The sequence below is a fragment of the Populus euphratica genome, unplaced genomic scaffold, assembly GCF_000495115.2.
Source record: "Populus euphratica unplaced genomic scaffold, PopEup_1.0 scaffold1374.1, whole genome shotgun sequence".
Classification (NCBI taxonomy): domain Eukaryota; kingdom Viridiplantae; phylum Streptophyta; class Magnoliopsida; order Malpighiales; family Salicaceae; genus Populus; species Populus euphratica.
This window is the reverse complement of record NW_011501222.1, coordinates 568-24,695: the sequence shown is the minus strand read 5'-3', so window position 1 is coordinate 24,695 and position 24,128 is coordinate 568. Positions and strand designations below refer to the sequence as shown.

General features: G+C 36.9%; 6 protein-coding genes across 16 annotated transcripts; 4 read left to right on the top strand and 2 right to left on the bottom strand.

Moving 5' to 3' along the window:
* Positions 1-1,286: 1,286 nt before the first annotated feature.
* Positions 1,287-8,509, top strand: LOC105117480 (uncharacterized). Of its 11 annotated transcripts, none has more exons than XR_840762.1 (8): positions 1,287-1,665; positions 2,770-4,655; positions 4,859-5,088; positions 5,680-5,889; positions 6,528-6,579; positions 7,247-7,293; positions 7,460-7,518; positions 7,707-8,509. XR_840762.1 is itself a non-coding variant. In XM_011015140.1 (3 exons), the coding sequence occupies exons 2-3, from the start codon at positions 2,910-2,912 to the stop codon at positions 5,024-5,026; spliced, it is 1,914 nt and encodes a 637-aa protein (XP_011013442.1). In that variant the 5' UTR covers positions 1,287-1,665; positions 2,770-2,909; the 3' UTR covers positions 5,027-5,334. The 11 variants fall into 11 exon arrangements, 1 of the variants encoding a protein (XP_011013442.1); XR_840757.1 differs by having other exon boundaries at positions 6,725-7,293; XR_840758.1 differs by having other exon boundaries at positions 6,511-6,579; positions 6,725-7,293.
* Positions 8,510-10,102: 1,593 nt separating this feature from the next.
* Positions 10,103-13,140, top strand: LOC105117479 (60S ribosomal protein L23). Its single transcript, XM_011015139.1, has 4 exons — positions 10,103-10,216; positions 10,391-10,675; positions 12,676-12,717; positions 12,839-13,140. The coding sequence occupies exons 1-4, from the start codon at positions 10,204-10,206 to the stop codon at positions 12,919-12,921; spliced, it is 423 nt and encodes a 140-aa protein (XP_011013441.1). The 5' UTR covers positions 10,103-10,203; the 3' UTR covers positions 12,922-13,140.
* Positions 13,141-13,766: 626 nt separating this feature from the next.
* LOC105117478 (acid phosphatase 1-like) lies at positions 13,767-15,105 on the top strand. The gene is made up of 3 exons (XM_011015138.1): positions 13,767-14,286; positions 14,450-14,659; positions 14,742-15,105. Exons 1-3 carry the CDS (start codon positions 13,907-13,909, stop codon positions 14,917-14,919), a joined length of 768 nt encoding a protein of 255 aa, XP_011013440.1. The 5' UTR covers positions 13,767-13,906; the 3' UTR covers positions 14,920-15,105.
* Positions 15,106-15,244: 139 nt separating this feature from the next.
* LOC105117477 (peroxygenase 1-like) lies at positions 15,245-17,776 on the bottom strand. Its single transcript, XM_011015137.1, has 6 exons — positions 17,400-17,776; positions 16,530-16,679; positions 16,219-16,304; positions 15,904-15,998; positions 15,701-15,826; positions 15,245-15,612 (listed from the first exon to the last, which is right to left on the bottom strand). The coding sequence occupies exons 1-6, from the start codon at positions 17,506-17,508 to the stop codon at positions 15,459-15,461; spliced, it is 720 nt and encodes a 239-aa protein (XP_011013439.1). The 5' UTR covers positions 17,509-17,776; the 3' UTR covers positions 15,245-15,458.
* Positions 17,777-19,388: 1,612 nt separating this feature from the next.
* LOC105117476 (eukaryotic translation initiation factor isoform 4E-2-like) lies at positions 19,389-22,364 on the top strand. Its single transcript, XM_011015136.1, has 5 exons — positions 19,389-19,678; positions 19,876-20,044; positions 20,147-20,275; positions 21,800-21,865; positions 21,941-22,364. Exons 1-5 carry the CDS (start codon positions 19,479-19,481, stop codon positions 21,986-21,988), a joined length of 612 nt encoding a protein of 203 aa, XP_011013438.1. The 5' UTR covers positions 19,389-19,478; the 3' UTR covers positions 21,989-22,364.
* Positions 22,365-22,887: 523 nt separating this feature from the next.
* On the bottom strand, positions 22,888-23,854 carry LOC105117475 (protein PROTON GRADIENT REGULATION 5, chloroplastic-like). The gene is made up of 2 exons (XM_011015135.1): positions 23,419-23,854; positions 22,888-23,204 (listed from the first exon to the last, which is right to left on the bottom strand). The coding sequence occupies exons 1-2, from the start codon at positions 23,695-23,697 to the stop codon at positions 23,100-23,102; spliced, it is 384 nt and encodes a 127-aa protein (XP_011013437.1). The 5' UTR covers positions 23,698-23,854; the 3' UTR covers positions 22,888-23,099.
* Positions 23,855-24,128: the final 274 nt, after the last annotated feature.

Sequence of the window (24,128 nt, the reverse complement as noted above, 5' to 3'; positions counted from 1 at the left end):
ATAATTATAACAACACAAACACAGAACATCAAATATAAGAGACCATCAACAACTCCTATCAATGGGAAATTTCCCTTTTATCACACCACATAGTTTTCTTTTATGATGATTTAGAAATAGAAAACGGACAATGCCGTGGAGATAGTCGCACTCCTAATTATTATAATCTCTTGTCTGGATGACACAAGCATCTAACATTCCAACATATTTTCAGTTTCTTCAAGACAAAATCCAATTCACTCATCACGTTATTTCCTAACTCAACTGCATGATCGAAAAGCAGAAATTGAGTGATATGAAATAAACATCATGACCTTAACACACACGCAAACCCTAATCTGGCTCATAACTCGGTTAAAAAACAGAGTTACTATTTAAAAAGATTAATCAATAAATATTATTATTTTATTTAAAAAAATTAAAATAATACTGTTTTTTAATAAAAACTAAACAAGGTTTTGACTTTTTTAAAAATTGGCTCAGCAAGCTAGTTCCGAGTCGGTCCAACCATGGAGCCGAATTTAATATTATCGGTGCAGACATACCAAAACCGATATAAAAGACTGTTTTTATATAAAAGCGAAACCGCCCAAGCAACGTGGAATTGACGCCGCCCAAGCAATAAATAAGCTTGTAAGAAAAACATGAGCACTATAAAACAACATCCTCAACAGCATAATAATAAACTAACAACGGCAACAAATGCAGTCAAACAGAGCCATGGGGCATGTTAGCCCTACAACGTGGAGTACCTACTTTCGATACACTCCTCTCTCTCTCTCTCTCTCTCACGTGACTTGAAAATTTTTGCCCACGAAGAAAAGAAAAATTAATATTATAATAGACACATTTCTTCACCGATGATGCTGGCAGGTCTGGTTGGTACTGTAGTTGAATTATGTTTTCTTTTTTAAAAAATTTTAAATTAAGTTTTTGATGTTATTAGATTATTTTTAATGGGGTGATATGAAAATAAATTTTATAAGTAAAAGAAATATTATTTTAATACTAAAATCATTTTAAAAGACTGCCGTAATGCTAAATAAGCCCATAACCAAAACGCTGTGTTTTGTGGTCCCCATCAATCAGGAACGGGAGGGAAAACAGTGGGGAAGTACTGTAGCTATCATGGGAACCAGCTCATTTTATCTTTTCTCCCTTCTTTCTTTCCCTCCATGAACAGAACAAGAGGTCCTTATCCAGGACATTGTCTGCTACTCAATCTAATATAATGGCCCAAAAAATATTGCAAAAGAAGGGAGAAAGAAATTGGGTCCTACACTAGAAATTGCAAACACCATAGTGGGTCCTACACGTAACCATGGATTTTGGGGGACTGTCTGAAAATTCATTAAGAAACGTGGCTTACGTCCACATTTCAATGTTAAGCTCTCCCACTACCTTGTTTTAGCCAAGTTTCTCATTTTTTCTCCCTCTAAATACTGTTAACGACACAGCACATCTTTTGTTTCTTTTTAGTTTAATGGGAAACATATCATGTCTAGAACCATGTATTAGTGTTAGTGGTTAAGTTTCCTCCTCCTTTTGTGTGTTCTTTACGTGTTTCTTTGGGTGCTAGATAAGCTAAAAAATCTAAGCTCTTGGCTTTCTTGGGAATCAGAGTGTGATTGAACTGGGTTTTGGTTCTTGGATCCGTTTCTTCTGGTAAGCAACAAAAGCTGGCCTCTTGCTTCATATATGTTTTTCTTTTACAACTACATACACACACTACTAGTTAAAGCTTGTTACTTTATCGGTGTTTGCTTATGCATTTCTTTTAAGTTACTACTTTGATGGCTGGATTTGTGATTTTGATAGCTTATGGGGTTGTGGATTTGTTCCTGGAAAGGTGGTACAAGAAGAGAAATATTAGTTTTTTTTTTTTCTGCTGGTTCTAGTGATTTTCTTTCAGCTAGTTTAAGGTTTTCTTTCCATATTAAATTTTGGAGTAAGGTTAAATTAAAAGGAAAAAGGAAAAAATAAAAATAGAGTGGGCCGAGAATAGTAGAGTTGAAATGAAGTTAGTTGGGTTGATTGAGCGGGCCTTGTGTGTTTTATTGAATTTGAGCAACCCCATAATTTTTCCTGAACATGTATGTGATTTGTGAACCTGTTCTTCCTCTCTTTATCACTCTTTTGGATCCATGTTCAATTGATTTCATGTAACATTGCGGAAGATGCAGTTTGAATGTTTTTTCTCCTTATATTTCTCACTCTCCCATCATTTCTTTATTTTTTGATATAATTCCCATGTGCAAATTGCTGTCTTGGTTTTCTTTTTCCTTAAGAATCAATATCATAATTATGGAGTCTTAAAGAAAACTAATTGTTTACTGTTATAACTCTTGTATTGATTGTTACCTTGAAAAGGTTAATTGTCACAAGATGCCTGGTTTTGCCTCAATTTCCTGTTTGACGTAAGAAACAAAGTAAAGTGACATCAAGAAAGGAAAGTACTTTGATATTGGCATTTTGACAGAAAAGTGAAAGCTTCAAGATTTAATGAATTACATGCAAGACATTCGAGCCAGCATGGATGCCCATGGTTCAAGTTTTTGACAACCAATATTGATTTTGATTTTTCACTTTTTACTTCCTTTTTCCTAATAATTGTAATTTTTTCAGAGATTCTGATGTGAAATGTATGAATATTAGCTTTCTTCTCTTGCATGCTTCATTTTGCAATGTGCTGATGGTAGCCGTTCAAATCACTTTTCAGATTCCTTTGGGATAGGAGTGCTGATGGTAGCCGTTCAAATCGCTTTTCAGATTCCTTTGGGATACGAATTTGGCAAGAAGAGGCTTATCTGATATGCTGCAGCTTTCCAATTTATATCAAATACTTGGAGACAGAAAATGAAAACAAAGTTGTCAGCCATTACTGTGCTTTGCTAGATTGGAGGCTCAAGATGGATGATACATTTGCCAATGCTCAAAAAGATGGCCTGGGCAAAGAGGATTCATTGCATAGCTTAAGCCATGATAGTGAATTATCTGGTGACCACGAGCTGGATTGTTCCCAATCAAAATCGAGTAGGCTGACAAGAAGGGTAAATTCACATCAGTATCTGCATTTAAAAGTTAAGCAACTTCAACGCAGTAGAAGTTGCATCAAAGATTCTTTCCTTCGAAGCATTCATGTCTTAGACAATTGGATTCCAAAGCATATAATAACAATCGATGAGAAATATCTTCGTCGTTGCCTAGAATTCATACATGCCAGTACTTCTCAAGCGGCTCCATGCAACGCCTCTATGTACTTGGATTGGGGAAACATGGGGCTTTTCTCTGATGGCCTGAATATAGCTAAAATTGGGAATCAAAATACATGTAGTTCGGCTGGGTTTGATTTTGACTGTCCATTGGCTGGGACCGGGAGTGTAGTCATTAGCCCTGCAGAACAGTGGATTGCTGGTTCAATCATGGGTAGCAAGAGCATGGTGAATATACTGAAGAGTCCTTTATTGCGCAGATATGGTGCATATGATGGTGATGCCAATTTTGAGAAAGTGACTTCCAGCGATGTTAAAGGATCAATATGTTACGATTTTATGAATTCTCCTGGTGCGTTAAGTAGTTATTCACCACATGAGCTCGATAACGGAGCACGAACTCCAGGAAGCCATAAATATGAATCAGAGAGTTTGCACAAAAGGTTTGTTTCTATGTCGAGTACAAACTCTACTTGTTCTGATCAGTCCTCTTCTTCTCTCCCTGCTGCTGTTACTCAGGGGACGCTCCAGTGCACGTGGAAGGGGGGAAACCCACATTTCATCTTCTCCTTGGACGATCAGAAGGTGGTCTACGTGGCCAACTTTTATAATGTTAATTCAGCAGATGATAAGGCTCTAGAGTACGTGTATTTATTCCATTCTAGAAAAGGTGGCCAAAGGGAACATATGATTCATGATAAAGAGTCTCACCTTGTAGGTCAGATGAACGTATCAACTTCTTTTACTCTTTGCCCAAACAATTGTAGAATCACGGAGAGAGAATTTGTTTTGTTCGGTTGTTATGAAAATTTAGTGGGAGAGTTGCGAAGTTCAAGCCATGACCTCAGGAAGAACAAGGGATTGTCAAGCAGGGTGGTGGAAGTGTTCAGGACCACCAACTCATTCAAGAAGAGAACTAACTCCAGATATGATGGATCTGGTGCAATACTGGAGAATTCTTCTTGGGAGCCTTTTCAAGAGAGAGAATACAACATGGACGCGCTTGGTGGGACTAATCTCTTAGAAAATCATCTTCCCCCAAATCTTGAATTGGCGGCCATTTTGGTGAAAAATCATCTTCCTGAGAAGCGTCCAGAGAAGACTGGAGGTTGGGGTTTGAATTTTCTCAAGAACACGGCTGTAACGCAAGCCAAAGATACGAAGGAATCCTCAGTACTTTCTGCCTGTTGTGCCCGAGATACCGGTGATTGCTCAACAAGCACTGATATTCTCATTCCAGCTGGTCTTCATGGAGGTCCAAGGACCAGAAATGGTGGTCCTTCCAGTCTTATTGATAGATGGAGATCAGGCGGGTACTGTGATTGTGGTGGCTGGGATCTAGGGTGTCCGTTAACAGTACTCAAAAGCAGATCAACCAACAAGGAGTTTTCATCCTCTGCAGATATGCAGGGGGAGTGCAAGTTAGTTAATTTGTTCATACAGGTGAGCCACACTCCGAGTAAGCTTTATCCATTAATTCTTATGGTGGCCATCGCAAGCGCTGTCTCAATGCACAGAAAGAACAGCAACGGATATAATTTGCTTTTTTTCCTTTCAAAATTTGTAGTTTCTCCATTTCTTTACCGCAATTTCGTAGATTCTTATATGAGTATTAATGTAAGCATGACTCAACTCTTATTTTGCAGGGTTCAGAGAATGGTGCTCCCCCTTTGAGGATGGTGAATGTCCATGATGGCATGTATTCTGTGCATTTTCAGTCAACATTGTCAGCTCTGCAGTCTTTCTCAATAGCAGTGGCATTTATCCATAGCCAAAAAGTCCCGCACTCCAACCATAATACGTACAGAAGTTAAAGTAGGAAGATTCATGTTTCAGCTTGATGTAGTTGTAACCTCTTACTGTACTACAGCGCTTCGTAAGTCAAAATTTACAGTAATTATACATGAAAGTAGATTGTTAATTTTGGAAGTTTATGTTTTCTTTTTACTAGTGTTTTAGTGTTGGATTTTTTTTTCAAAAGTAAGTTGTTCTTGTTAGCGATTGGGATTGGTTATCCTTTGATTTTCCGACAAGAGTATCATGTAATCTCTATGCTATGATTGATTGTACAATTGTTTTTATGAAAGATGTACGAATTTTTGTAAGAAGAATTATAGCTACACGCCCATCAGCATATGGATTACAATTCATGTAATGCACTGCAAATCAGTGGGAACTGGAATTTAAGCATAAGAAGAATTAATATGAAATTTTTCTGTGACAGAGATCTTACATTTGTAGTTTGAAGAGGATAGGGTTGTGATTATTTTCCGTTTCTTTCTAATTTAGTTCTCTGCACAACATGGTACCTTAAAGATAATAGAAAGTGAACATTCTATTGGGTGTGCACTTAATGGCTGATTGGGTATGGAACACTAAATATTGGTTTCAATGTAGTTCAATACTATACTGTATTGATAATCTGAAAGGATTTTGGTGCATTTGGCTATCACATGCACATCTCAAGGGTAGATGGAGGGCATGTGCTTCTTAAATGGCTGAAGTCACGTTGCTTTACAAGAGCGCAAGTTAAGCAGTCAAAGTTATCGTTTTTCAAGTGGAAATAGCTGAGATCCTTTTGTGGCTCATGATGCTTCATATTACTGCATGGTTCCCAATCATGAATCTAAACCTGTCAATGTGCGGATTGCAGGCCTCTTTCACTTGCACTTTGCAGGTAATGTGAGCTCCAGCTGTTGCTATTTTGCAGTGGTTATTTTAGATTAGAGTTTTTCTCTGCTTAATCATATACACACATAAAATGCATGTCCTAAGGGGCTAATTGCAATTTTTCTTAGTATATGAACAGCTCCCACTATGGTGGTAGATACTGCAGTTTCCGTTGAGCTTTGTTATGGTTACTTTGGGTTTATTTATGTAGCCTTACTGTGCTCACATACAAGAGTAGCTTTTGAAACTCTGTCCTTTGGGGACTCCTTACTTTTTTCAAAAATTTTACATCTAATTCTTTACATTTTAAGCAGCGCATTTTGAACAATAACATGGTTAGCATGCAGTATCACCCATCAGGCACATGATCACGTTCAGGAGTCATTTTTCTTTAGAAGTTTTAGATATAGATCGCAAAGATCAATTTTGGCATTTCCTGGCATGACATGATATTGAATTCCCACGAGCATACCCTCGCATTTTCTTTTCTAAGATATTCTTATCACTGTTAAGTATGAGCAGCTCATTCTGAAACCCACGTTGTTTTGAGAGAACTGGGAAAGTTCAGTTTCAACTTTTCTTATATCTTTGTAGTGCATGTTTATGCTGCTGGTTCATCTTCAACCAGGCTTTATTTTTATGTAGCCTTGGGTTGGTTGACTTGGTCAGTTCTGCGTTGAAGGTTCAATATCTCAAGGTAAGCTTAAACTCTTCCTGCTTTTTCTTTCACAGTTCTTATTTTTTTAGTATTATTAAGTCTATTCCATGCAATCAAAAGATAACAGGAAGCATGTTTCATCATGTATAATGGAAAATGAGAAATATAGCATCCTTTCCCTCAGATGTTTCCAGGGCAAACTTAAGGAGTTAATGGCTGGGCTGATCTCAAAAGCTGGTGGGAATTGGCACATGGTTAAAGCCTAAAGATTCTATTTCACTTGTTTAATGATCTTCTATTATCATATCTATGCAGTTTACTCTTTTTTCTGATAAAATCTAGGGAGTGAAACTCTGCATATTTTGTTGTTTCTCTGTGGATGCAAGTGAGACTTGTTTCTCTGCTTCTATAACGTGGCAGGTGATTTTTGACATGTTCCATGATCCTTCAGTGCCTCAAGTTGAATGTATCGGCTGTCCACTAAAGAACTGGACAAGCTCTTGCTTTTGTTGACCATCACACGCGCACACATTTGAGCGCCTGCGCGCTTAAAATATGATACATCCTGCTGTGTTATACTATAGGAATAGTTTTTTCTAGCAACAATTTTTCCTTGGCACAGACACCCTATAATGGATGACGGTGACATTTTGTGTCTTTTAGCGTTGAAAGCAGCTCCTCTGACGTTTTCATCTCCCCTTGGTAGCTTCTGGAAAAGAAGGTAGCGCTTGGAACCAGGAAAGAAAGTAGTAGGTAGGAGATTTTGGAGCTGCTTATCGATTAATTAACCATTTTAACTGTTATGCCTAAACATGATTTGACTTCCTTACACCTCTTTTTTTTTTCATTTGTTTCATACACCATTATAGATAAACTGCACAACATTATATGATATATAACTTGAAATTGTTCCATGAAGCTGAGTTGATCATGAGTGAGCTGTGTACATTGGTTACTGGAACAATGGAACTGTTTGAGGTATTTGTTATTATCTCTGATCTTGATGGTATATGTGGTTTTTGAATCCCTTAGGGGTCCTCATTAAGTAGTGATGCTCTGTATTCAGCCAAACATGAGGATTTTGTAGCTAGCATGGATGTTCTGCCAGGCTGTTCTCAAGGTTGTCTTTAACTCTTGTCCACTGGAACGATTTTATTTTGGTGCAGGGGAAATTACACTGCAAATCTTCACAATCAAGGCTCTTTCTTGGCAGTTGGCATTGAAACAGGGAAAACAAACCTATTGTGATCGGCTTCCTCAAAATTGATGTCCAGTGTCTCAGGCACAGAACCATCGTGTATGCAGTATTGTCATGGCATTGCATGAATCTAAGCTTGCTTCTATAATCATATCTCATATGGTCCTGGCTTCTTGCTAGAGTTTGTCGGAGAAGAAAGGAAACGATCATATCCAAAGGCAGAGAACTGCAACATATTATACTTGCCAGTGTCTTTTCTCGGTCGTGGTAGAATGGTTCCAGAAATTGCTGTCTAGAATTTAGGTTCGGGTATTCGAAATTGCTTCCAGCGAGCATTGCGTGGTCACTGTGTGGGGTTCAAGTCCGTGTTCCTGCACAGCTTGCTAGATCATCTATTCCACTACGTGCATCTTATGACTAGTTAAAACACAAATCATTAAAAGCTAGATCATTCTTTCCACAGCATGAGCTATAGATTGACAATTCCGTTTTCCATCGGTTTTTGCTGGTCCTTGAGTGATTGCCCCTGCATCTGACAAGACGTATTTGTGTCTTCCAGGATCATGCCGCCTCAGGCTAAACAATGTTTAACTAAATCATAAAGAAGGTTCCGGGTGTTGGAATGCTGGGCATGTCAAGGCATTGGGGCCAATTTTCATGCATTGAAAGAAAAACAGAAAGGACTTGTGATCTACCAGGCATTTCCAGTCATCTTCGCGGTTCTCACGTGGATGCAAGTTTCGTGTTAGAGGCTTTAGGCCCACCTTTTCACCTGGTCTGCTCCTCTTCCCATAACTCTCTAGCACTACGCCGTATCAATCTTCCCATAGCTCTCCAGCTCCATGCCGTATCAAGATGATCGGAAGTCTTGATACAACGGAAGGTGACAATGGTCGAGTTTCTTGATATTTATATTTTATTTATTAAAACAACAAATATTTATAAACCATTTATCAATATTCAGGTATCAAGTGAGTATTTATTATTTACTATTATTTATTAATTAATAGTGTGTGTGTAAAGTATGTAGATGTATGTTAAATAATAAATTATTCATATATGTTTTATGTCAATATTAAAGCATGTGTATATCATATTGTATTGAAAAAATTTATATATTCTACAAATTAGTTTATATAATATAAATACATGTTGGGTTAGATTCGGGTGGATTTCAGGTAAAGTTTGACAATATATATATCATTTTTATTATTTATTAGGTCCAAAAAATATTTACCCAGATTGGGTTGGGTTGGATTGATATTTCAAGAGTTTAGATTAAATTGTAATTCCTAAATAGAATGCTTTTAAAGCAGTTTAAAGAACAACACAACTGTTTTTAATTTAATTATTTTTAAATTAAGAGCTATGTTTGGTTATTATTTGATTTAATTAAAAAATATATTTTGTTTTTGAAACAAAACATGATTTAGGGTTATCTGATATTGTTGTTTTGTAACTGTTTTACTGTGTTGCTCAATGCTCTGAAGTAAAAACATTGTTTAGTAACTAATTGTGCGTTGTGTTTATAAATATTTAAAGTGGTTAAATAGTATTTGGTTAAATTTTATTAATATATTTTTTAAAATATAAAATACCAATAAGAATTGTATTATATTAAATAATAAATATATTTCATTTATACGACGTGATTTATAACATTTTAAACTTACTTGCCACATGTTTATATTTTTACGTGTAATTATCAAGTTTAAGAAAATTAAGTAAAGAAGTAAAATAGGTGGATAATACACACACACGTGTCATTTTAATAAAATAAATAATATATAAAAAAGATTTTGAAATAGATTTACATAAAATACTGGTAAATTTTGAATGTATAATTAAAAAAATTAATGAAGAAAAATTTTATTTAATTAAAAAATGGATCCTAAAATAAATTTGTTTCATTTGAGGTTTCTGTTATAAAATTTATGAAGAAAGAAATTAAAAAATATTTTTTTTTTGTGAAAAAAAAAGAACAAAACAAGACCAACAATAGCTAACATAAATTTCCTTAAACCACGTCGTTTATTAATTTTTAAATTATTTTATAATAAATATCTAATATTCACATTTAAAAAACAAACAAACAAGTTTTGTATTTATATTTTCAAATTTGCTTTTAAAAGGGAAAACGAAAATGATATCAAAACAGTTGAGTTAATGGGCTTTGTTTGGACAGGGCTTAGTTTGCAAATTACAAGTTTGGGTATGACTCGGTGTTTCGCTAGGAGTAGTGGCAGGAAAAGGAAGGTAGGCCCATTGCGTCCGGCCCATGCTTGCGAAATCAGGTAGATACGGTTTCACGAGGCCCCTTGTACAATATCGGTATTAAAAAAAAGACAAGGATATAACCGGAAATACGAAAAACACCAAAACAAAAACCCTAGACTTATAGAGAACCATCCCTATAAAGGCCCCAAACCCTAAGTTCACTCTTATTGTTCCTCCAGCAGTCGAAAATGTCGAAGCGAGGTCAGCTCTGTCTTGTCTCCTTACATCTTTTTTTATTCTTCATATTTTCCTCTGTGATCTCTTAGAAAATGAAATAAAATAATTTGAAATCATCACAAATCTCTTGTTTTGTGTTTGCTAACAGTTAGATTCTTAACACCGTTGCTGTTGTTGTTGGTTTGAATAAAAATACAGGACGTGGAGGATCAGCTGGCAACAAGTTCAGGATGTCACTGGGTCTGCCAGTGGCAGCAACAGTGAACTGTGCTGATAACACTGGTGCTAAGAACCTTTACATCATCTCCGTGAAGGGAATAAAGGGTCGTTTGAACCGTTTACCTTCTGCTTGCGTTGGTGATATGGTTATGGCCACTGTCAAGAAGGGGAAGCCTGATCTCCGGAAGAAGGTCATGCCTGCTGTCATTGTTAGGCAGCGTAAGCCTTGGCGCCGAAAGGACGGCGTTTTCATGTACTTCGAAGGTCATTCTCTTCCCTCTGTTATTCTATTTTGATGTTTCATCATTTCTAGTTGTGTTTTTTTACCTGTCAGGTGTTTATTTACTGCCTTCTATGTTGATCTTTTTTATTTTAATAGGTTGTTTATCGCTAGTCTATCATCCTATGATTTATGTTGTTATAATCATCTCTCCTACTAGAGATCCAAACTTTTTCTGTTTTGTGATTTGTAATTTGTATTCCTATAGAAATTGCTTGCATGCTAGTACTATCGCAGTAAGGTTTTTTTTTTATATATATATATATATACGTGTTTCTAGTTCATGGAAATTGATTTTTGTTTTTCAAATTGGTCAAAAAACTTATTTGGGAAACAGCACAGCTATCTGTTTTGGCTGTGCCAGTCTCACTAGTGCAGCATAAAGAATTTCCCTGATTGTGTGGTGGTGGACTGGGCTGCCACAACAAAATATTTTTGTTTGTTGTATCAGACCTGCCGTGACAATTTGATTACTCTCTAATTGAATTTTTACTAATTGTGTTGTATGTCTTCCAATGAAGGCGAGAATAATTTTTTTGCCCTTCCAACAAGTCAGTCTGGTATAGACTGTCTAGTGTCTTGTTGCATGCATCCACTTCTGATTTAATAAATAATGCAGAGAGAGTCACAGTCATATAATTATACAATAACACCCAGAGTAATTGCCCAATAAAGGAAACAGCATTTTTGTTTTTGTGCAACGAAATATAACCAACAATCTTAATTTAAGTAACATGGAGTAATAATGTATAATCAATTTGTTGCGGAAGTGGAACTGGCACAACTTGAGACTGTTTTACTGCCAGTAAATTAAAAAAAATATTTGATGTGCTGGTCACACTTTTTCAATCTTTCTGCAACTGGTGTGATTGGGGAAATATTTTGCTGCTCCAGTGAAACTGGTGCAACCAAAGATGTGCTATTTGCCTAATTTTTTCTCCTGTTTACTGCTAAGTTGAAAAAAAATTGAAATGGGGGTTTGCTGGTTAAGCAGTGTCATGATGCGCGTGTATCTTCTTTTTTGATTTGGGTGTGTTTTATGATATGATGCTCCCTAAGACCAGCTATATTGAACTAGATGGTCATATATTTAACTAGTATGATTTATCTAATGTAGAATCACACTTTTTTGCAATTCGATAACTTAGTTCTGTATTTGGAAGTGTTTCCCAGTGCCTGTCTTAGATGTGTTTTAAGGTGTTTGTATGATTTATTGCTGGTGATGTGGTGTTGAGAATGCTTGTATTACAGTTTCTTTGCACCTCCCATACCCAGCTAGATTATATTTACTCACCTTACCCTGATTTGGATGGTAATTTTGTTTTATCATCCCTATCAAGGTTGAAACATGCATAATGTGTTTGGTTTAGTTAGAGGTATATCCTTTATTTCATTGATATATTTTTTGTTTATCAATTTCCAAAACGTGACTTGACCACATTGGTTGTTAATTTATCCATTCTGTGAATAACATGGCATAATACATTCAGGGTTTTAGCAGGGTAGCATGACATGTTACCAGACATAAGTCAAGTATCATCCTAAAAATTCTGTGGTTGATACAGTTACATGTCTGGTAAATTGACAGAGTCCCTCGTTACAGATTTGCTGTCTCTTTTAATTTGCATATCTGCTCCATTTGGACCCAACATTTGTATTTTAAAGTGATTTTTTTTTAAATTTTGATGCTAGTGCACTCTTAATGGTTGTCATTTGGAATATCTTCAATATGATTGGTTATTGAAACAAGTGCACTTTTATTGATCGTCATTTGGAATATCCTCAGTATGTTTGGTTACTATGTTGTGATATGGGGGTATTTTGCTTTACATGTCAGTGAAATTCACTCCCGCCATGTCTCTCTTGTTTGATAACAACAGGAGACAATGACAATTCTTATGGCTGTTTGCTCGATAAATAACAAGCTTGTAAATGTTTATTTGTTTGTTCCTGAATTGGAATTCTTTTTTATTTTTATCTGCAGATAATGCTGGTGTCATAGTGAACCCTAAAGGAGAAATGAAAGGTACCGCCTAATACTTGCAAACTCTGGGTCCCCATGGCTGCCACCATTCTTCCAGTGTTTTGAGATGTACAACTTGTCTGATTTCTTGCACATTCTTATTTCATGTTACTGTTGCTTCCAGGCTCTGCAATTACTGGTCCAATTGGAAAGGAGTGCGCTGATCTTTGGCCAAGGATTGCAAGTGCAGCCAATGCCATCGTTTAAGAGCTTTAATTTTTCTGTTCAATCCATTTGGAACATACTGTCGTTAGTCTTGATTGTTTTTGTAGGGATAATCTTAGTTGTGTTTATGAAAGCTTGACTGAATTTTGTTTGCGAGCTTTATATGCAGTTATAAACTGCATGAAGTTTGCGCAAGAAAGATGGTATAATTTTGGTGTTGATTTCAAATTTTATGGAAACCCTTCATCTAAATTTCTAGCTCTATTAAAAATACTTATTCCTTCACGCAATGTGCTGCCGGATGTTTCTACTCATACCAGCAAATATCATCACACCAATTATTCAACCACGGGATCGTTGAAGTTTGTTTCTGAGAAGTTGATTGTTGTTTCCGGGTTAGAAAACCCTGTAACTTCTGGTGCTGTTGCTGCATTAGAAACCTCCCCATTTCGATGAAATTAGATTTTGCCCATTGCCCACTGTCTGTTTTGAAGAACATGTGTTTGACAAGCACTGTCGCGATACCTGCGAGCAGGTATGCCCTGCATTTGTTTGGAAGAATCATGTACTCTCTCAACGTGGTATTGTTTAAGAAGAAAATCAACATCAATCAACAGTTGACGACGTCCCCAGGCATCTTATTGATGATTGATGGTGATCATCTTATCAATGACCAACCTTTGTGTGGCTATTGCAATGCAGTTATAGTCAAACAGTTCTTTTCTTTTTATAGAAAATAAAGTTCAGGATGATACTCTGTGATTGATTTGGTGTTTTGCAACTGGATCGTGCTGTCGCGTGGAATTGTCAGACCTTACGGCAGTAAAACCTTTGTTTTTCTATCAATCAATTTTCTTTAATTTAGGGTGCTCGCCACCTCGGCCAGCATGTGAAGCTGGGATCGAGTTAGTGGCCTGCGACAACTTCCCAAAAATCATGTGACCAAGTCACTGTTTCTTGATCCATCTCCCTGTAAATATGTAACCTCCTCGTAACATTACACTCGAGTCCTCTTGTGAAGAAAAGGATGGGGACGCTTCTCGGCTTCTTGTTGTGTTTCTCGAGTTTCTTCATCAGTGCAACTTTTGCAGACTGGAATATCCTGAATCAAAGAACGAAGAGTGGGCTAAAGATTAGCCTGAAAAGTTATTGTGAAAGCTGGAGAATAAATGTTGAGCTGCATAACATCCAAGACTTCACAATTGTGCCAGAAGAGTGCGTGTCCTACATTGGCAAATATGTTGCATCAAGCCAGTACCAGGTAGACTCCGAGAGGACAATTGAAGAATGCAGATTATATCTCAGCACCAGCTGCCTTTTGAAGAAAGATGGCAGAGACGCTTGGCTGTTTGATATTGATGATACCCTGTTATCTACTGTGCCTTACTTCAAGAAACATCATTTTGGGTAATCCATTTCTTCTGTGTTTGTTGCTTACAATATTTGTAGTGAAGGTAAAACTGGTGGTTGCATGCTTGCAATCAAGAATCCTGATCTATGGCCTCTTTTCCCTTTTGTGAGCTTCTGATTTGCTATGTAATAGTGATTAAACTTTTCTTGTTTTGAGCAGGGGAGAAAAACTGAACTTGACATCGTTAGAGAGATGGATGAGTCAGGGCAAGGCACCAGCCTTGGAGCATTCACTCAAGTTCTTTGACGAATTGAAATCTAAAGGAGTTCAGATTTTTCTGGTTTCTTCAAGAAGAGAACATCTTAGATCAGCCACAATCGACAACCTTATTGATGTTGGTTATCATGGTTGGACTCGTCTTATATTAAGGTAAACTCCCACACCGACCAATTATGCACCCCCCCTCCCTCCCTCCCTCATGCTTTACGAGAGTACTTCTGGCTCGATGCAGGGGCCGAGATGATGAGTTGAATGAGGTGCAACAATACAAGGCCAACGTGAGAAAACAATTGATCAGCAATGGGTACCGCATCTGGGGAATAGTTGGAGACCAGTACAGCAGCTTTGAGGGACTCCCAAGTGTGCGAAGGTCATTCAAACTTCCAAATCCTTTGTACTACGTTTCTTGAAGCATCACCCAGACCACTACCTTATTTTCTTTCGATGTCCATTGTGTTTTTGTGGCTCCAAGAAATCTGTATTGAAGCTTGCTTGTTTATTGTTAAACCCTGTCCTTCGGTATCCAAATGATTCTCAGTAAGGAGGTTGTCTCAAGACCAAGCTAATTTTGAAACCATCATTAGATTTGCACTTAATTCTCTATGTGGGCAATGTCAGGACTGAAGCCTGGTAGTGGTATACGCCACCCAGGATGCATCGATGTTTCCAAACAATCTGCTAGAAGCACTTGATGATGCTCACTCTAGGAACTGAAGAACTTCATCAGCACCATGATGATATTCAAACACGCATGAAGTAACTACATGAGCTTTTATTCAAAAACATACGCAACGCTTTGATAGTTGATAAATAATCAGTTCTAGACAACCACTCGTGATAATTTTCTGCAGAAAGAAAAGGCCAAGTCTCAATTTATTACACCAACATTATCAGTCAAACAGAAAACTGTTAGGTTCCTGATATTTGAGTACTTAGCAGTAGAGATCCCTTAGCGCATCTTAGCTTCAGCACCCCTGTTCATTTTGGCGCAATACTCGAATAAACTACCATCAAAACATCGTCTTATAGCTTCTTTAGACAGGAATCCTTCTTCATCCTTTGCAAGAACATAGAGAAGGCCCCATTCGAACTTAGCTCCCATCCTGCAAGCCATTGCTCAATCACATCAGCGTGGTTTAAAAAAATTCAAGCATAGTGAGTTGGAAAACAGATGGGAGCCTGGAAATAAACCATCCAAATATATCAAAGGCATTCCGTTGTCCCTCGGTCATTTTCCAGAGCTCTCCAAGAGACAACTTGTCTGGCTTTGTTTTAGCATACTTGCTGAAAATGCTCTCGAAATTCACAGGTATGTATCTGCATAGGTAATCATGGCAGTATAATTTTAATCTTTAAGCACGATCTAGATACAGTTCATGTGTTCAAATCCCTACCTTCCTTCTGTGTCGTAAGTCCCAGAGTCGCTTCCATGCTTGGCTTTGTGTATGTTGTGTATGTGTATTGGAAAAAGGGGAGAAGGGAACCATCCCTGAGACAAATTTTTTATGCTATATGATAAGCAGTTTCCTAACTCCACACTGGAAAGATAAAAAAACTCGCATCGATCTTAAAACAGATTACACACTTAAATAGATAATGAGAGCCACAATGTACGAAATATACAATCTTTTTTTCAACTCTACAATGTGACATCTGATCCTTCATTGTAAATGTCTTTAGATGGCAGAAACAGAGCTGAGTTTACTTACAGGAAGAGTAGCATAGCTCAAAGCTCCGTTGATGACAGCAGCTACTATAAGAGAGACAATTATATTGAAACCAATTGCACGCAATCCTGTGTTTTGTTGGGGATAGGGTGGAGATGATCAAAAGAGAAGGGAAATGTAAGTAAAATGTGAAGAATAATCAACAACAAAGGTATATTTCATGATTCGGCGAACTGTACATCATATAAAAAATTTCGTTTCCTTTTCTTTCATTTTCTTTTTGGGAAACAAAAGATGCAGAGTATGAAAATATAATCTGGGATGATGAAAAAAATCAAAATTTTTTTTTTTACCAGTGTAAGTCTCCCAAGGGTAAACTATTCCATTTTCATCTAGGTCGAAAAAGGCTACATGTTGCTGAAGGACACTCAACCCGCGATGCTTATGTCCCGGTGTTCCATGAGGATTTTCTGTATCGGGAGCTTGCAAACCTCTTGCCATGTCTGTTTTCACACCAAAGGAACAGATCAAGAGTTTCATCCAGAAACTAAGAATAGCATGTGGAATTACTCCATGGAAGCATAACATTTTCCCCTCCTTAGTTCTTCTACCAGTGAATTCAGCTCATAAATTCATCTACACTCCCCAATTTGAGCATTTTTCATCGCCCAAAATTGGCCTCAAATTAGTTATCAGAAAGGGTGAAGATCAAGGAAAGTCAAAGTTAGGCATCAATTCTGTAAGTAATTTTGTTAACCCTTCCTCTTGATTCTACCATGACATGGCTCACATGTTACTGTCTATGCAAATTTTCTTAGCACAGAGTATGTGATATAAAGCATGTCCCTCGATTATTCAAAATAATTACTATGATAATTTCTTGACGGGAGACAATCAGTCCAAGATACTTCAAATCAAACATACCAGTTTCCAAGACAAGAAAAAGATCTCCTTTTTTTCGTTTTTTAATCAAACAATTTTGATTTACTACAACGTAAATAGAGCAAAGATTGATAAAGAAACACAACCCTTGTTTTTTCCCTTCATGACTGGCAGAATCACAACACACATGTTAGTCAGAAGGCAAATTGCAATAGTGGTTCTTTCTCTAAGAAATCACTTACTATATATATACATTATTAAATTTATCCACAACACATGTTATTAGTGAAGAATGACTTGAAAAAGAACAAGAAGAAGAAGAAGAAGAAGAGACGACTTACAAGGCTTTGGGATTTTATCATCCAAATCATCACGAACAGGTCTCTCATGAGTAACAGGTGCATAAGGCGCTTCTCTTGCCAGTGAATCCTTCTCGATCTCCCTGGCCATTAATTTCTTGTTTCTGCTGTGTTTGTCCCTTTTGTTTTCCCTCTTTCTTTTTATCTAACAACCTCTCTAACTCTCTTTCCGTAATTCAGCCTCGCCGTTGGGTCAGTATAAATTGACCTAGCTAGGCTGCGTGGCAGCCATGCAGAGACAGTTGCTTCCTTGTGGCAAGCTCTAAACTACACAAAAGTATGCTTATGGATTTATGCAGGGTTTTTTTTTGTTTTTTTTCTTCCAAAAAAATCCAATAGAAATCTTGGCCCCGGCGGACAGGGGCTGAGGCTCCTTGTTTAGCAGGGGCGGAAGCGAACCTACATGTTTGCCTTTGGGGTCAATGGCACCCCCAAACTTCTGAAAATTGTTCAATTTAACCCTTGGATCTGAGAGTTAATTCATTATGGTCATGCATTTGGCCCGTCCAAAGCTTTTTTTTTGCTCTAAGATCCTTTCTTGCTTTGTTTTATTTTCAACTTATTGCTTATGTTCTATTTTCCCTCCTCCTCCTGCTAAAGAAATCATCTAATCTGCCTTCTATCTTATCTTATCTTGATCTTGATCTTGATCTTAATCTCAATACAGTAAGTAAAAGGGATGTAATTGTCATAAAGTTTTACTGTGAAGCTACATGTTTAGTAGGCTAAAATACCAGCCAATAATATATTTTTTATGACTACATTAGTTTTCAATTTATATTATTTTATAATTATTCACACTGTTAAAATTCTTTTAAGTTTCAAACTTGTATATACTCATCACTTTTTTTTACTCAATTTTATCAAATAAAATAAAATAATAAAATTTAAATTCATAATTATTAAAATTTAGAGTATACATGAGTCTGGAAGTAGTGTTGTTGAAGGAAATTTACAATGGCAACACTTCCCCTGCCACCAATTAAGACAGCTCCTTCTACTACATGTTTACTGTGTTTTCTTTGCCTTCGACTCTCTCTCTCTGAACCTCTCTGTTCATTGATGAAAATGGGGACAAACTTCCCTATTTTCCATCACAATTTTTACTAAGAATATATCATGATTTTAGAGAGAGTAAAGCTGGGCAACAAACCCACTACTACGTTTTTATGTTTTAATTTTTAAAATTTTTTGATTTTTTGATTTTAAATTAATATTTTTTTTAGTGTTTTTAGATTATTATTTTCAGATTATTTTGTTGTATTTCTAAATAAAAAATATTTTAAAAAATAAACATAATTATACCCTCAAATAACCAATTAAAAAGTTGTTTTATTGAATTACTCTTTTGTATTCTAATACGGTATAGAAACAGAGTTAATTTTAATATTTATCCGCATATATATGCAAAGAGAAAATAAATATTTTTTTAATAAAGAAAGGAATGAAATTTTTTTAAATGAAAACTCGAAATGAAATTTTGCATATTCTTTAAAACAAATTAAAATCTCGTTTCATGAGATTTAATTTAATGAATTTATTATATATTTTTCATGTAGGCAAAAAAAGGGAAGAAAATTTTTTTAACATTGAATTAATTCATATCAAGATCCTTTAATTTATTTAAAAATTTATAGTAATGCAGAAGTTCAATTATGTATCACTTGCATCATATTGTTTCTCATCCAAACCCTCTTTTAAGAAAAATAAAATATTAAGCCATGCAATTTTTATCATTTATTAAAAAATCCAAGAGGAAGTAAGAATTTATAAATTAAATACAAATGGAAGATGTGAAATTATGTGATATACATGTTGAATTGTTTTTATTATTTTAGTGAATAAATAACTCTAAAAATATTTAATTTTGATTGAAGAAGCATGCATAATTTACAGATTGGACAATAAAAAACTGGATCAGCCACATACAAAGCCCACTAGCCCAATAAAAGGGCCTAGCAAGGAACCCAATAAAACCGCCACCATTAGTTTATTACAATGCAGAAAGAGAGATTGGTGTTTGGTAGCTGGTAACCTCATCTGAAGATCATAAGATTAGTAATGGCGGCAATTGCAAATGAAGCAGCAGCAGCAAGTATTGAAGGAAGCGCTACAGAAACAATAGAGAAGCCGCTGCCGCATAAGCTTGAGAGGCAATGGACCTTTTGGTTCGATAACCAATCCAAACCTAATCAAGGCGCCGCCTGGGGCACTTCTCTCCGCAAGATTTACTCTTTTGATACCGTCGAAGAATTCTGGTGGTATGTATTTCCTTTCCCTTTTTTTATTTTAATACTCTCTTATAATCTGTTTGCTACTAGATCTGCCTCTTATTTATTCAGTTTTCAGACTCTCCTAGGGTTTCTTTTTTTCTAGACAGACGGGGTATTGCTTAGTGATTAGTTAAATAATTATTAATGGAAAATTGGAGTTATTTATTTATTTATTTTGGGCGCAGTTTGTATGAGCAGATATTCAAGCCAAGCAAGCTGCCTGGAAATGCTGATTTCCATTTATTTAGAGCTGGGATTGAACCCAAATGGGAAGATCCAGTCTGTGCTACTGGAGGCAAATGGTCTGTTACCTCCAGCGGAAAGGCCAACTTGGACACCATGTGGCTTGAAACTGTAATAATCTTACTCTCTCTTCATTTTTTTATGCTCTGGATGCCTTTGTTGGTGTATTGGCATAATCTTTGTTCATGTGCCAATGAATTAATAATTGGACAGTTGATGGCATTGATCGGGGAGCAATTTGATGAAGCTGATGAGATTTGTGGCGTGGTTGCAAGCGTGCGCCGCCAGAGGCAGGATAAACTTGCTTTGTGGACTAAGACGGCCGCAAATGAGGCTGTGCAGGTTGTCATTATTTCTTTCAATCAAAGCATATACTTTGGCACTTGTGAATTTAGATGACTTTTTTCAGTGTTTCAATTCTTTGTGGTGTCCCTTAAGAATCAATTCCATCCAAAGAACCTGCCCTTATACATCCTATGCATTTCATCTAAGGTGTGTGCTTGGCTTCCTTTGCCGACAGTGAAGTGGGAATTTTTTCTGCAACCTCAGGTTCCCATACCAAGGCTCATGTCTTGTTTGACTTCTCATGTTTTAATGACTGGGAAGAGAAAAATGTGATTATTTCTCTTGTCGGGCTTAACAAAGAACGAGGCTCACCACCATCTCTCCCATGCTTGAGACTAAATACCACTCCAATTTGATATTTCTAATTGATTAGACCTTGCATGTGAATGGGAACTTGTGTATCTTGGTGGCAGAGGTTATATGATATTCTTGTGTCGGCAAAAGTTAATGAATGTTCACCTCACAAGGGTTCTGTTGGCGGTGACAATAGCTGATTTTATGATTGCAGACCTTGTAAGTAGCCAATGGGTGACTAGCGATCATTTAGGGTTGTTCATTAGTCGCAGTAATGTTGTAGCACCTGTGAGTGATTGTTTACCATTTCTAAGTGCTGTCATTTGGTCTGTACATACTCATTAGAAGAATTCTGAGTACTTATGAGGAGATAGATGCTGTCACTTAGAGCACAGGGATGCTTGGTCGATCCAGTTTAACATGCTCATAGTCAGATATTTTATCCCCCAACAGAAAAAAAAAAGGGAAAAAAAAGTGCTTGGATTGCTGACTTCTATTAGAATCTGATGCGTCTTTTGCTTTTGCGCACATATATAGCATTTTTGTTTTCTGGTAGATTCATAATTTAGGTTTATACAGCAAGCTGACTAGGTAAAGCTATTGAGTTAGGTGGTGATTGGATGGCATTTAGGTCATACACAATAAACTTTTCTCCATTTTGTTTTATTTGATGCATAACAGTTCTTGGAACCCGTTCCTCACTCTATTTTTGTGGCCCTTTTCAAAATGTCAAATTTTAAACAGCAATGTGTCTTCCTTGCTTGTGGGCTGTGGCATTGTGCATGCAGTTCATGTTCTTGCATGCTGACATGCGTTTGCTATCCACCATATCTGACATATTGATTTGATGATTTTCATCTGAACTCAACTTTAGCCTCTACATGAAATAACTATGGATCTGTTACTGTTTAGCTCAAACAACAATATATGGGATTCTTGGCTGTTTTCATTGAAAAAAAAAAGGGTTTCCATGTTGACATTTCTTTTAGGTAGAGCGTAATACAACATTTGAATGGAAACTTCTAGTTGGGTTTTCTAGTTGGGTTTTAATACACTGGTTCATTAAGCTCTAGTGGCAACTAGCGCCCACCGGCATGCTGTTCTTCTTTGACTTGGTTGTTTAAGTTTGTTCTCTCCCTAAATGCTTCATGTTTATTTGTTACTATTCCATTCCCTCTGATTGCTTCAATTCTAATGATGTTATGGCATTTGAATTTTGTTGTGTAGATGAGCATTGGCAGGAAGTGGAAGGACATCATTGATGCCACTAATAAGATCACCTACAGCTTCCATGTAATCTTTGTTTTGCGGTCCTATCTGATTTTAAGAAAATTTACTTCTCAAATCTTACTATTTTGGTAACTGCAGGACGATTCCAAGAGGGAAAGAAATGCCAAAAGCCGTTACAATGTGTAAGCACTCCATGACTACATGACTGTGGTTTTTTTAGCTTGGCTCCACACCGAGAAGTGAAATGTATTTTTGTTCAGATAGGTCCTTAATGGATGTATCTTGATGATGCTCCTTTAATTTTGATATTAGATCAGATTGAGCTTGTGAAAGTATTGTAGTTTCTACCACCAGCAATCTGTACTGTTGAGAGATATTGTTGTTCCCAATACACTTTGGCATAAAAAAACGTTACTTCTACAGGTCTGCTCCTTTTTGTGTGCTTGGATTTTGATATTCCTCAAAGAGATTGATTTAGTTTTTGAAACCATGATCGTTATGTTTATCAACTACAATTAGCTATAATGGTGGCAGCATAATGGGTGCACAGATTAGAAAAAAGAAGAGATTCCAGCATGAAAGGCCGGTATCATCGAATCACGGTGTTCTTGCTGCGCGCTCTTTATTTCCTCACCGCACCGGAGGATATACCAGAGCTATCGATCAAGGATACTTTGCAGTTGGAGAGTGTTTCACATCCTGGTGGTGCTTCAACCCAATTGAGGTGGCATTCTTTTAACGCTGCCGGCGCTGCAATCATTTCTAACTTGACGGATTAATCAACAAATAGGCTGGTGGGAAATGGTTGCATGGCTCCCGATGTTAGAAGCTTGATCGAACGCTAATCTAGAGTTTAGACCGTTCTAATTAATATTCAAGGACATACAAGCGGCATTTAAAACATAATCTGGTGGTTGAATAAAGCATAACTTAGTCCTAATGCCATCATCGCCGATTTATTTAAAAAAACTTAAGCTTAATATAGTGTTGGTTCAGCTCCCGGATTCCTTGGAGGCCATTTGAGCCACTCAAGGAACAGCTGGTTTTTTCCCCTCAGGTCACCCTTGCCGTGAGCCAGGTAATTGACGAATCTTTAAAGACGCTTTACTTTAATAATCTCAAGACAAAGTACTACAGGTAAAATGAAGAGTGAAGTAGCCATACAATGTCGTTAACATGATGATTCCAAGGGCCCCAGATGAAGAGAGGTATTTACATCTGAAAGCCCTCAAATGAACTATGGACTAGAAAATGCTTGTTACATGAAGATGACCAGAGGAGAAATCCTCTTCTTTTATCAAGCAAGGAACCCGAGTCTCTCTCCATTCTTCTTGGCCAACCTAATAAGTCCCTGCCTTTGTTTTGCATCTGCTCCTATCGATTTGCAGAACTCAGTAATCACCTGTAAACAGTTAACAATTTAGTTATGCAATTGATTAAATTATTTGCGCTATAATAATTAATCAAGAAACTAATTGAGGAAGAACATCATCATTCAGGTTATCCGAAACTAGCAAATAAAAGGCCAATAATTGTCCAAAAACAAGAAAAAGCCACTAACCCCTTAACGCATTAGCTACTGAGACTAAATCTAGAAGCAGAGGCAAGAATTATACCTGTGAGTGTAAGGCAATTGCTTTGCCTCTAAGCTGATTGAACCTTTTCTTGCCAATTATTTGACGTGTGATAACAACAACAGGAGCAAAAAGACCCTTTCCTTCATTGACATTCTTCATCATGGGAGGCGATTTCACTGGCTTCGCAACTCTAACATGGCTTGGCACTGGCTTAACCAACATGGCATAGTCTTCGCCAACAACTGAAGTGCCCCAACTTCCCATAAACGCAGTCCCAAAACCTCCCTTAAGCCCAGTTGCAGAAATTGAAGAAGCCATCGAAAACTAATCCAACCCTGGAGTTCTTTCTAGCTCTTGCTGTTCTCTTCGAAATTAATTTGGATAGTGTTTCATCTGCTTTACAAGCAAGCCTGTGATGTATGTGTTTTCTAGGTTTTTCTGCCCCTGGAGGATATGTTTTTTGGTGTAAAATACGAGAGCCTCTGGTTTTTTATTAAAGGGTGGTGGGAGAGAGATCTTCATGGGGCATTGAGAACCACACATGCTTGGTGGCTTGGATTTTTGTTCAGATTTCAGACCAAACACGTATATCACAAGTACTTGTCCTGTTATTACTTACGATCCAAATTTTTGGAGGAGAAAATCTTGATCTGGAGTTTTAGTGGCTCTTTGTTCAAGGATGGGCCCTCATTCTACCATTTCTTGACGCGTCAGAGCTTCCATGGGATCATTCTGGACGTTAATTTCTC